Below are 12,721 nucleotides of genomic sequence, written 5' to 3'. Positions count from 1 at the left end.
TGCTCCTTCCTACAGGGAGGCAGCCAGTTTTTTTTGGTAGTTTAGGTGGTGGCACGGCAAACATTGGTCAGAGGGTACAACACACAGAACTTCTAGCAGAGCTGGTATCGCGATGAAGTTCTAGACAAGTAAATGCGATAATGAGTAAGAGCATTGCAGGCTCACCTGCAAAGCAGCATCAGGTGTGGCATCCGTAATCTGTGCATGCGACGGCCGCGCATGGACAGATAAGGGGGGATGTGGAGTGAGCTGCAATGGGGTGAGAGCTTCCAAAGGTGAAGCGAGCTTCCATAGGTGAAGTCCGCGGGAGCATATTTTAAACAGGTAAGTACTGAGGATAGTACTGAGGTAGGGGGGTGAAGTTTAACTCCAATCTACCAATAAGAGTAAACAGAGTTCATGAGAACCATAAAGCAACGAGATCAATTACGATATATATTGATCAATTTAAAGTGTAAAGAGTACAAGCCGCAGGGCGAATCCCAAAGCATTAATAAGAATTGATTTGTTTGTATTTCGATTTCAGGTGTTTCGCAATATGGAATTGAGACAGCTGCAGTGCTGGCAGCAAAGATGGAGATGTCAGTCGGATAAGCGAAAGGTTCCAGATGCCAATCTAAGCTTGGAGGAACACGAGATTCCTGAAATCGGAAAGAGACTAAAACATGAGATTCCTGAAATTGGAAAGAGACTAAACCACGAGATTCCTGAAATCGGAAAGAGACTAACAAACCTGTCGGAGCAAAGCATAATGCAAAGTGCTAATGTTTTTCTTTCCCAGGGTGGTGCTTTTATAATGAAGTGTACCATGCTGATGGTGATCCTAGGTTGCCATTCCGTCCTAGGAGAACGAAGAGAGGACATTCTCATGTATAATAAGGGGTTAATGAGAATGCAAGGCCCAAGCATGTTAATGTTGGGTGACAAAGGTACTGATCCTTTCACACCTCCCTCCGCTTGGCACAGATGGACCATGCAGGGACGGAGGAAAGGAGCACTTGTGCCAGGAGAAAGCAAATTTCATGGCACAATGTGGGTGAAAGGTCTGAAGGGTCAAGTGTGCGGGCAGTGGGAATTTAATGGCAGTGTAAATCTGCTATTGAATGCCACACTCCCAGAATCAATGCACCGATCCAAAGGTTTGTTAAAAGGTACATTGCAGTACAATGGGTACATGCAAAAGGTGGACTGTGTGATTCAGGGGTACCTTGTCTTGGTTATGCAGAGTGAGATGGGTCCAGATTGGAGAGGAACGAGCAGGAGGCGTCAATTCTCTTACCAGAGAGACGCAGGGGACCACATCACACTCTGGAGCTACCAACAGAGAGTGCCTCTGAAACAACTATACACACGTAAAGGCTGGAAAGCCAAGGGTGGGAGGTTCTCGAAACAAGAAGTAAAAATCGAGATCAAGCCACATTTCCAGGTGACAAAGAGGGTGGGGAGAGCGGTCCCGGGGGAGGGAAAGCCCACACAGGGAACCCCATTCACACCACACGGGTCACAACAGGGGACGATATTACACAGTCCATATGCAGCAGCTTATCCTCATGATAGTTGGGTAAGTGATGAGGTACTCTTAATCGAAAGATTGCAGAGAGTACAGTCTTCCCGACCTCAGGTACATAGTGTGCCTCAGGACAAAAGGAGGGAAGAGGTCCAATCAGGACAGCTGGGGACATATTGTGTCAGCGAAAGATTGGACAAGGGGAGGTATATTAATTTTTCTGGAGAAGGATCTTTTGCATGGCAGCTTCGAGATGTTTGGGTGAACAAATGGAAACGGTGCAACATTCCTTTAGGCACCGCCACTTCCTTAGTTCCCACCTCAACCCATGTCTTACACCAGGACCTGAGAGGTCAACCTTTTTTGGTGCTAGACAGGGAGGTGAAACAAGTAGAGTTGTCCTCATGTGGGCAATTTTTGCAGAAGTACCTGCGTTGGCCGGGGCAAGTCAAATTTAGTGAAGATGCCTGCAGGCTCAATAACGCAGAGTGCGAGGCTACCATTCAAAAGATCCACCCTGAAGCCCAACCGATAGTTCCGGTGGCGGAAGGAAAGGTTTGGGTTTTTAACATAAGGTCTAATGATACATTCAAGGTATATTCTCATAATTGTTCCGATAAGGGGGAGTTTCCAAGGGGAACATATTGTGTGAGTGGAGATCCCATATGGATCCTGTCATCCAGGTTTGATGACGTTGTTTCTCAAATTGTTAAGAGAACTCTAAAGGTCAAAGTTTCACGGGTAGTTCCCGTCCTGAAAGAGAACACGACATGGGACAAAGGGGAACAGGGTTTGATCAAAGACGGCCACATGTTGTTACAAAGGTTAAACAAACAGTACACTAAGTTAGAGGTAAGATTTCACCATGATACAGGTGATCTTAACGAGGTAGAACACAAAAATGAGCAGGTGAGTTCCAGTCTGCCCTGGTGGACAAAGGTTCCGGTGATGTTCCAGGGACACTCGGACGGGGCATCTGCAGTTCCAAAGTTCTTTCTACACCCACTGGTCGTCTGGATGGGGATGACAACTTTAGGCATCGTTATCCAGGTGAGGTTGCGGGTTAAAATTACGTAAAATAAATTAACCGGTCCAGAGATTGGTGCCTCATAAACAATCTCTGGAACCAATAGTTTAAATTAAGGGATATACAGGGTTACGGGTATAGGTTTAGTAGTACCTAGGAGCTGATTGTATAAAGGCGCTCTTTTAGAAGGCACCTGGCACTGCTCCGTTTTGTAACAACCAAACGAGTTTCACTTTTCTGTGGTCATGCAAGTTTGTGAGTGATACGCAAGTGACGCAAATGCTGAGCATGTGGTATTGAGGGACTTAGAAGTAGGGCCTCCCCAGAGAGCCTGGTTACAGGAAGACCAAGAGGTCTTGCTCTCTCTCTTCCAGGGGTAACCGCCTAGAGCAGAGAAGTTGTGTGAGCACGAACATCGAAAAGTGAAACATACAAGAAAGAAACCAGGTACTGGGAGGTTCAGACGCTGGGATCTGCGGGTCAAGCCGTTTTAGGGGGGAATTGTTATAATTTAAGTAGGCCTCAGTTACTTGGCCTGAGTTTTATGTAAAAGGCTTGTCCGCAGTGTATGCCTTTAAAATAGACAGAGGCATCTCAGGGTCTGCGTGTAGCAGAAGATACACGCAGATACTGAGAACATGTTCCTAAGAGAAGGCCATCGGTTTACTCTGACCTCCACTTACAGGACAGGAACAGTAAACATTGGCCATATTTACTAAACATTCACATTCCCGCATCTGGGTCAAGTGCCTCATCGATTATTAATCGAGTAGGTGTGTATGATGACACCACAAGTGAGTCCACCAATAGACTTATTTAGGGGGTGGCGAAGATGATGTCATATTTAACTCTTTCCTAGCCGGTATTAAAGCTGGAGCGAGCAATGGAGAACGCACTTCTGCTTCTTCCTTCCTCACTAGCTCGCAAGGCCGACTGGGACCTAAGCATGTTCGTCCTTTCTGTAATCTGATATAATGTATGTTGTACATATGTAGTTTAGTGTAACGTAGTTAGGAAGAAGGTACCTGATTGACTTCAAGAGGGAGTCTAATCATGAGCTTATAACGCAACATGAAGATTGGCATGGCTAGGATATGATGAATGTATCTATCTGTATTCCTGTGACTTGAATAAATGACGGAAACATTGAAAGAAGCCTGAGCAAGTCTATATCCTGTTTGCTGTGTGGAGAGTCAAGTGATCTCACAGTCTGTGAGACGATGGTGTCGAAGCAAGGTGATAAGAACAGTTTATAACAAGTGGTACACACCTCCCTCGCAATTACAATACAAATGCCCATCTACCTTGCATTTACAGGAAGCCAAACATCTCTCCTTGCTGTTACAGACAGCTCCCATCTTTCTATGCAGACATAGGCGGTCTCTAATTTCTCCCTGCAGTAACAGGTGGTTCCCCATCTCTATTTGCAGTCACTGGTGGTCCCTATCGCCCCCTAATTGTATCACCATACCCAATCACTACTCACATCCACTTTAATTTGGCCACATCTATTTAACCTTTTGTGCATAGTGCACTACTACCCAGTGTTCTTTGTGCTCGTCCATGATTTCCAAATTTCCAACTCTTCACGGTTAACTATCCTTGAACTAACAGAGTGAGTTGTAAATATACTTTTCTATTTACGTGATAAAGTTAATACGATTTCAACGGTGATCAAAACAGCAAAGCGGTTAGAGTACACAGCCACAAAATAAAACAATTATAAAAAGGAAGCTGCAAAACAGATAGGAAACAGAACATATTGCATAAATCTAGCATTTTCTTTTTAACAACATTTGAATTTCATAACAAATCAACAAACTATGTTAATCCTGAGAATGCAGAAGAAAGTTTCATGATTTAGCAGGGTTTAACTCCCAAGCCCTCCAAGCAGACTGTACGCCAGCCAGATTACCTCTTATCTAAAAAAAAGTCATACAGGAAGAACAACACACCTCTGTTGAAATGTATTTGTTTTTATGCCCGGTATACACCATGCAATTTCCCGTCAGATTAACCACTTGAGGACCACAGTCTTTCTACCCCTTAAGGACCAGGCACTTTTTCCCCATTCAGACCACTGCAGCTTTCACGGTTTATTGCTCGCTCATACAACCTACCACCTAAATGAATTTTGGCTCCTTTTCTTGTCACTAATAAAGCTTTCTTTTGGTGCTATTTGATTGCTCCTGCGATTTTTACTTTTTATTATATTCATCAAAAAAGACATGAATTTTGGCAAAAAAATGATTTTTTTAACTTTCTGTGCTGACATTTTTCAAATAAAGTAAAATTTCTGTATACACGCAGCGCGAAAAATGTGGACAAACATGTTTTTGATTTAAAAAAACCCATTCAGTGTATATTTATTGGTTTGGGTAAAAGTTATAGAGTTTACAAACTATGGTGCAAAAAGTGAATTTTCCCATTTTCAAGCATCTATGACTTTTCTGACCCCCTGTCAGGTTTCATGAGGGGCTAGAATTCCAGGATAGTATAAATACCCCCCAAATGACCCCATTTTGGAAAGAAGACATCCCAAAGTATTCACTGAGAGGCATAGTGAGTTCATAGAAGATATTATTTTTTGTCACAAGTAAGCGGAAAATGACACTTAATGACAAAAAAAAAAAAAAAAAAATTTCCATTTCTGCTAACTTGCGACAAAAAAAAAATGAAATCTGCCACGGACTCACCATGCCCCTCTCTGAATACCTTGAAGTGTCTACTTTCCAAAATGGGGTCATTTGTGGGGTGTGTTTACTGTCCTGACATTTTGGGGGGTGCTAAATTGTAAGCACCCCTGTAAAGCCTAAAGGTGCTCATTGGACTTTGGACCCCTTAGCTCAGTTAGGCTGCAAAAAAGTGCCACACATGTGGTATTGCCATACTCAGTAGAAGTACTATAATGTGTTTTGGGGTGTATTTTTACACATACCCATGCTGGGTGGGAGAAATATCTCTGTAAATGACAATGTTTTCATTTTTTTTTACACACAATTGTCCATTTACAGAGTTATTTCTCCCACCCAGCATGGGTATGTGTAAAAATACACCACAAAACACATTATACTACTTCTCCTGAGTACGGCGATACCACATGTGTGGCACTTTTTTGCACCCTAACTGCGCTAAAGGGCCCAAAGTCCAATGAGTACCTTTAGGATTTCACAGGTCATTTTGCGACATTTGGTTTCAAGACTACTCCTCATGGTTTAGGGCCCCTAAAATGCCAGGGCATTATAGGAACCCCACAAATGACCCCATTTTAGAAAGAAGACACCCCAAGGTATTCCGTTAGGAGTATGGTGAGTTCATAGAAGATTTTATTTTTTGTCACAAGTTAGCGGAACATGACACTTTGTGAAAAAAAAACAATTAAAATCAATTTCCGCTAACTTGTGACAAAAAAATAAAAACTTCTATGAACTCACCATACTCCTAACAGAATACCTTTGGGTGTCTTCTTTCTAAAATGGGGTCATTTGTGGGGTTCCTATACTGCCCTGGCATTTTAGGGGCCGTAAACCATGAGGAGTAGTCTGGAAATCAAATTCCGCAAAATGACCTGTGAAATCCTAAAGGTACTCATTGGACTTTGGGCCCTTTAGCGCAGTTAGGGTGCAAAAAAGTGCCACACATGTGGTATCGCCGTACTCGGGAGAAGTAGTACAATGTGTTTTGGGGTGTATTTTTACACATACCCATGCTGGGTGGGAGAAATAACTCTGTAAATGGACAATTGTGTGTAAAAAAATCAAAAGATTGTCATTTACAGAGGTATTTCTCCCACCCAGCAAGGGTATGTGTAAAAATACACCCCAAAACACATTATACTACTTCTCCCGAGTACGGCAATACCACATGTGTGGCACTTTTTTGCACCCTAACTGCGCTAAAGGGCCCAAAGTCCAATGAGTACCTTTAGGATTTCACAGGTCATTTTGCGACATTTGGTTTCAAGACTACTCCTCATGGTTTAGGGCCCCTAAAATGCCAGGGCAGTATAGGAACCCCACTAATGACCCCATTTTACAAAGAAGACACCCCAAGGTATTCCGTTAGGAGTATGGTGAGTTCATAGAAGATTTTATTTTTTGCCACAAGTTAGCGGAAATTGATTTGAATTGTTTTTCTTCACAAAGTGTCATATTCCGCTAACTTGTGACAAAAAATAAAATCTTCTATGAACTCACCATACTCCTAACGGAATACGGGTGTCTCCTTTCTAGAATGGGGTCATTTGTGGGGTTCCTATACTGCCCTGGCATTTTAGGGGCCCTAAACCGTGAGAGTAGTCTTGAAACCAAATGTCGCAAAATGACCTGTGAAATCCTAGGTACTCATTGGACTTTGGGCCCTTTAGCGCACTTAGGGTGTAAAAAAGTGCCACACATGTGGTACCGCCGTACTCAGGAGAAGTAGTATAATGTATTTTGTGGTGTATTTTTACACATACCCATGCTGGGTGGTAGAAATATCTCTGTACATGACAATTGTTTGATTTTTTTTTACACACAATTGTCGATTTACAGAGAGATTTCTCCCACCCAGCATGGGTATGTGTAAAAATACACCCCAAAACACATTATACTACTTCTCCTGAGTACGGCGATACCACATGTGTGACACTTTTTTTGCAGCCTAGGTGCACTACTCCTCACGGTTTAGGGCCCCTAAAATGCCAGGGCAGTATAGGAACCCCACAAGTGACCCCATTTTAGAAAGAAGACACCCCAAGGTATTCCATTAGGTGTATGGCGAGGTCATCGAAGATTTTATTTTTAGTCACAAGTTAGTGAAAAATGAGACTTTGTGAAAAAAAACCAATAAAAATCAATTTCCGCTAACTTTTGACAAAAAATAAAATCTTCTATGAACTCGTCATACACCTAACAGAATACCTTGGGGTGTCTTTTTTCTAAAATGGGGTCACTTGTGGGGTTCCTATACCGCCCTGGCATTTTACGGGCCCAAAACCGTGAGTAGTCTGGAAACCAAATGTCTCAAAATGACTGTTCAGGGGTATAAGCATCTGCAAATTTTGATGACAGGTGGTCTATGAGGGGCCGAATTTTGTGGAACCGGTCATAAGCAGGGTGGCCTTTTAGATGACAGGTTGTATTGGGCCTGATCTGATGGATAGGAGTGCTAGGGGGGGTGACAGGAGGTGATTGATGGGTGTCTCAGGGGGTGATTAGAGGGGAAAATAGATGCACTCAATGCACTGGGGAGGTGATCGGAAGGGGGTCTGAGGGGGATCTGAGGGTTTGGCCGAGTGATCAGGAGCCCACACGGGGCAAATTAGGGCCTGATCTGATGGGTAGGTGTGCTAGGGGGTGACAGGTAGTGACAGGAGGTGATTGATGGGTGTCTCAAGGTGTGATTAGTGGGGGGAATAGATGCAAGTAATGCAATGGCGAGGTGATCAGGGCTGGGGTCTGAGGGTGTGGGCGGGTGATTGGGTGCCCTAGGGGCAGATGGGGGTCTAATCTGATGGGTAGCAGTGACAGGGGGTGATTGATGGGTAATTAGTGGATGTTTAGAGGAGAGAACAGATGCAATGCACTTGGGAGGTGATCTGACTGCGGGTCTGCAGGCGATCGGATGGTGTGGGTGGGTGATCAGATTGCCCGCAAGGGGCAGGTTAGGGGCTGATTGATGGGTGGCAGTGACAGGGGGTGACAGGGGGTGATTGATGGGTGATAGGTGATTGGCAGGTGATCAGTGGGTTATTACAGGGAAGAACAGATGTAATTAATGCACTGGCGAATTGCTAAGGGGGGGTCAGAGGGCAATCTGAGCGTGTTGGCGGGTGATTGGGTGCCCGCAAGGGGCAGATTAGGGTCTGATCTGATAGGTAACAGTGACAGGTGGTGATAGGGGGTGATTGATGGGTAATTAGTGGGTGTTTAGAGGAGAGAATAGATGTAAACAATGGATTTGGGAGGTGATCTGATGTCGGATCTGCGGGCGATCTATTGGTGTGGGTGGGTGATCAGATTGCCCGCAAGGGGCAGGTTAGGGGCTGATTGATGGGTGGCAGTGACAGGGGGTGACAGTGGGTGATTGATGGGTGATAGGTGATTGGCAGGTGATTGACAGGTGATCAGTGGGTTATTACAGGGAAGAACAGATGTAATTAATGCACTGGCGAATTGATAAGGGGGGGTCAGAGGGCAATCTGAGCGTGTTGGCGGGTGATTGGGTGCCCGCAAGGGGCAGATTAGGGTCTGATCTGATAGGTAAAAGTGACAGGTGGTGATAGGGGGTGATTGATGGGTGATTGATGGGTAATTAGTGGGTGTTTAGAGGAGAGAATAGATGTAAACAATGGATTTGGGAGGTGATCTGATGTCGGATCTGCGGGCGATCTATTGGTGTGGGTGGGTGATCAGATTGCCCACAAGGGGCAGGTTAGGGGCTGATTGTTGGGTGGCAGTGACAGGGGGTGATTGACAGGTGATTGACAGGTTATCAGGGGGGATAGATGCATACAGTACACAGGGGGGGGGGGGGGGTCTGGGGGGGGTCCTGGGGAGAATCTGAGGGGTGGGGGGGGTGATCAGGAGGGGGCAGGGGGCAGGGGGGGAGATAAAAAAAACATAGCATTGACAGATAGTGACAGGGAGTGATTGATGGGTTATTAGGGGGGTGATTGGGTGCAAACAGGGGTCTGGGGGGTGGGCAGGGGTCTGAGGGGTGCTGTGGGCGATCAGTGGGCGGGGGGGGGGGGCAGATCAGTGTGTTTGGGTGCAGACTAGGGTGGCTGCAGCCTGCCCTGGTGGTCCCTCCGACACTGGGACCACCAGGGCAGGAGGCAGCCTGTATAATACACTTTGTATACATTACAAAGTGTATTATACACTTTGTAGCGGCGATCGCGGGGTTAACATCCCGCCGGCGCTTCCGTATGGCCGGCGGGATGTTACGGCGGGTGGGCAGAGCCAGTTGCCGGGGGAAGCGCGCGTCATCAATGACGCGATCGCTCCCCCGGCTAAGGAAAAGGACGCACCGCCTTAAGGCGTATTGCGGTCCTTAGGGGATCCACTTTGCCGCCGCCCATGGGCTGTGGGCGGTCGGCAAGTGGTTAAAGGGTCGAATCGATAATTTCCGACAGGTCCAATCTAATTTCTGATTGTTGTTGTTGCTGATCAATTTTGTACAGAAGTGATCGGAATATCAATCAGAAAAGTGATCGGAATTCACATCGGCTATGTTGGAAGTTATCGATTCGACCTATCGATCTGATAGTAAATTGTATGTGTGTACCAGGTATTAAAGGGAACCTAAGCTGAGAGGGATATGGATGTTTCCTTTTAAACAATACAATTTTCCTGGCAGTCCTGCTGATTTCTTTGGCTGCAGTAGTTTCTGAATCACAACCCTGAAACAAGCATGCAGATAATCCAGTCTGACTTCAGTCAGAGGAGTACTTGATCTGCATATGCTTTTTCAGGGGCTGTGGCTAAAAGTATTAGAGACACAGGATCAGCAGGAGAGTCAGGCAACTGGTATTATTTTAAAAGGAAAAATCCATATCCTTCTTAGTTTAGGTTCCCTTTGAAGCCCTGTACACACGGGAAGGAAAAATTGCTACAAATGACCGATATCGTTAGAAAACAAGGGTACAAGGCACAAACGACGGCTTCAGTGAATGACAAATGATCCAAGAAGGTGCTCGGGCATGTTGAACAACCGACATGATGGATCAATTTGACAGATAATAGTTCTTGTCCGCAGTGTCCACTAAGGGTGCATACACACATCAGACTATAGTCTTTGGAAACTGAAAGATCACAGACCAATCTTACCACCCTTCATGTAGTATGAGAGCCATACCTTCACAGTCTTTTCTATGGAGCTGAACTCCCCATCAGAAAAAAATCTTTGCAAGATGCTGCACACAAAGATGCTGTACAGACACAAAAGATCAGTATCTGCAAAAGATCTGTTCCTACCAAAAATCCATCCCTGCAAATTGCAATGATAGTCTATGAGATCTGCAGATCATCGTACACACACATGATTTAACTGACATTCATCTGCAGATCAAGCAATCATCCGCAGATCTGAAAATCCATCCTGGTGGATCTGATCTGCAGATGAATGTCAGTTAAATCATGTGTGTACGATGATCTGCAGATCTCATAGACTATCATTGCAATTTGCAGGGATGGATTTTTGGTAGGAACAGATCATTTGCAGATACTGATCTTTTGTGTCTGTACAGCATCTGTGTGTGCAGCATCTTGCAAAGATTTTTTTCTGATGTGGAGTTCAGCTCCATAGAAAAGACTGTGTAGAGTATGGCTCTCATACTACATGAAGGGTGGTAAGATTGGTCTGTGATCTTTCAGTTTCCAAAGACTATAGTCTGATGTGTGTATGCACCTTAAGTCTATGGTGCTATACTCAATTAACATTTCTGCATTTCTGTTGCAGTTTTCTGAAATCATTCACAACAAACTGCTTAAAGATCTGTCGGATAGATCATGGAACAATCGTTTATTGGTCATTCCACACAATTCTATCATCTGGTTTGTAGGTGGCTTAACCACTTTACCCCCCTAGTGCTAAATTTTTCCGTCCCTCTGCGCACCGCTTCACCCCCAGGGACGGAGAAAGGCGCACTTGTTTGTTTACTGGCTGGGAGTGGGCGGGGACCTCGCGCGCACACTCCAGCCAGCCAGCACAGCAGGTGACTAATTGGATGTTAGGAACAAGCGTTCCTAAATCCAATTAGACGCGCCGATTGCGGACACAATGGAGACTGCTTCAAACAAAAGCAGTCTCCATTGATAACAAAGAAATGTAAACAAACGTGCAGCGCGCGATCGCGCGCCCCCGCGACCCGCGCGTGCGCGCACACACCCCCGCTCTGCAGTGCAATGATTGGTTATGGGGACCCCAGTCCCCAATAACCAATCATATCACAGTAAAAAATCAATGGAAGCAGCGCTGCAATGTACAAATCGCGCTGGTGCTTCAGGGGTAAAACCCCTCCGTTGTGAAGTGGTTAAGATTCTACACTGCATGCACAGGAGAATGATAAAGGAACAGCCAGTTGTAGCGTTACATGTCAAAAAATGCCAGCCCTTTGTTACCTAGGTCCTCCTTGTGTTTGTGCACTGTATGAAAATGCAAGAGGTTTACTGCTCTCTTCACAGCTACTGGCAGCTCTTCCTGACACCAGGCAGGGTCCAAGCTACATTCTGGTTTTATTAAGCGGAGCGTTATGTAGGCAGCCAATTTTCCTGTGAAGAGGAACCAGATATTACTGCCAATTCTGAGAGAGATGCAAAGAAGGGCTTTATAAAAACAACATCACATGCCATGAGTAAGAAAAGAAAATAAGGATGTTTACCAAACGGTTTCAAATAAGCTGGCATGACACATGCAGAAAACTGTACAAAGGAAGCTTGGATCCGAGCGGCAGCTAACGGAGACTTCAGTAACGGCATAAAGGAGCTGGTAAGAGTAGGAATGTGCTGAGAAAGACCGGGTGGGCTTTTCTGTAGTAAACACTCCAGAAGTCTTATAGCATTTTCCAATTCAACATCCAGCTAAAGTTAAAGAGAAATGGTTGAGGTTAAGGCATATCTGTACCGTGCTTAAAAAAACAAACACCAATGCATAAAATCAAAATATGGGTTCAAACTTGTGTGCAAGTCTCTAGTGAACACCGGCAGCTCTTCTAACACTGCAGGGTCTCACATCCCACCCACACCATGCTCAGGCTTCTGCATCGCTATACATGCCATGAAATGGTCATCAAAAATGCACTCAACTCATTCATACAAATGGAAATGGACCCCTCAAATGCAGTGGTCAGTTTTTCTGTCCTTTCATGGGGTACTGTACACATTAACCCCAAAATGATTTGATTACTTGAATAAAGCAATCTAGATGTAGGTCTATTTTTTTAGTGGGTTTATTTAGTTCGCAGGACGTGCTTGATGGCGGCAAGGCGAAGAAGACTACGTGTGGCCAGGGGTCGACTCTTTGTCGGACGAAAAGGAAACTAACCTGCGTTGGCGACCAGAGGTCCCTTAAGGAGCGGTGAGGGCACAGGACGGCTGCAGGGGGCTTGGAGAAGCCCCAGGTAAGTAAAAACTTTTTTTTTTTTTTTTTTTTAAGTTCCAGTGTTAAGGTTTACTTTAAAGTGGACCTGAACTCTTGCACAG

The 12,721-nt window shown here is 45.0% G+C and overlaps 1 protein-coding gene across 1 annotated transcript in view; it reads right to left on the bottom strand.

Moving 5' to 3' along the window:
• Nucleotides 1-12,721, bottom strand: part of GCN1 (GCN1 activator of EIF2AK4) — a 111,336-nt gene that overhangs the window by 55,812 nt on the left and 42,803 nt on the right. The window contains exons 24-25 of the mRNA XM_068238718.1: nt 11,902-12,100; nt 11,642-11,791 (exon numbers count right to left, since the gene is read on the bottom strand). Of these exons, the coding sequence (XP_068094819.1) occupies nt 11,642-11,791; nt 11,902-12,100 (349 nt within the window). The remainder of the gene's footprint in view (nt 1-11,641; nt 11,792-11,901; nt 12,101-12,721) is intronic.

This window comes from Hyperolius riggenbachi, chromosome 1, assembly GCF_040937935.1.
Source record: "Hyperolius riggenbachi isolate aHypRig1 chromosome 1, aHypRig1.pri, whole genome shotgun sequence".
NCBI classification, from domain to species: Eukaryota; Metazoa; Chordata; class Amphibia; order Anura; family Hyperoliidae; genus Hyperolius; species Hyperolius riggenbachi.
Note: the sequence above shows the minus strand (reverse complement) of the source record. Positions and strands in the feature narration are given on the sequence as shown.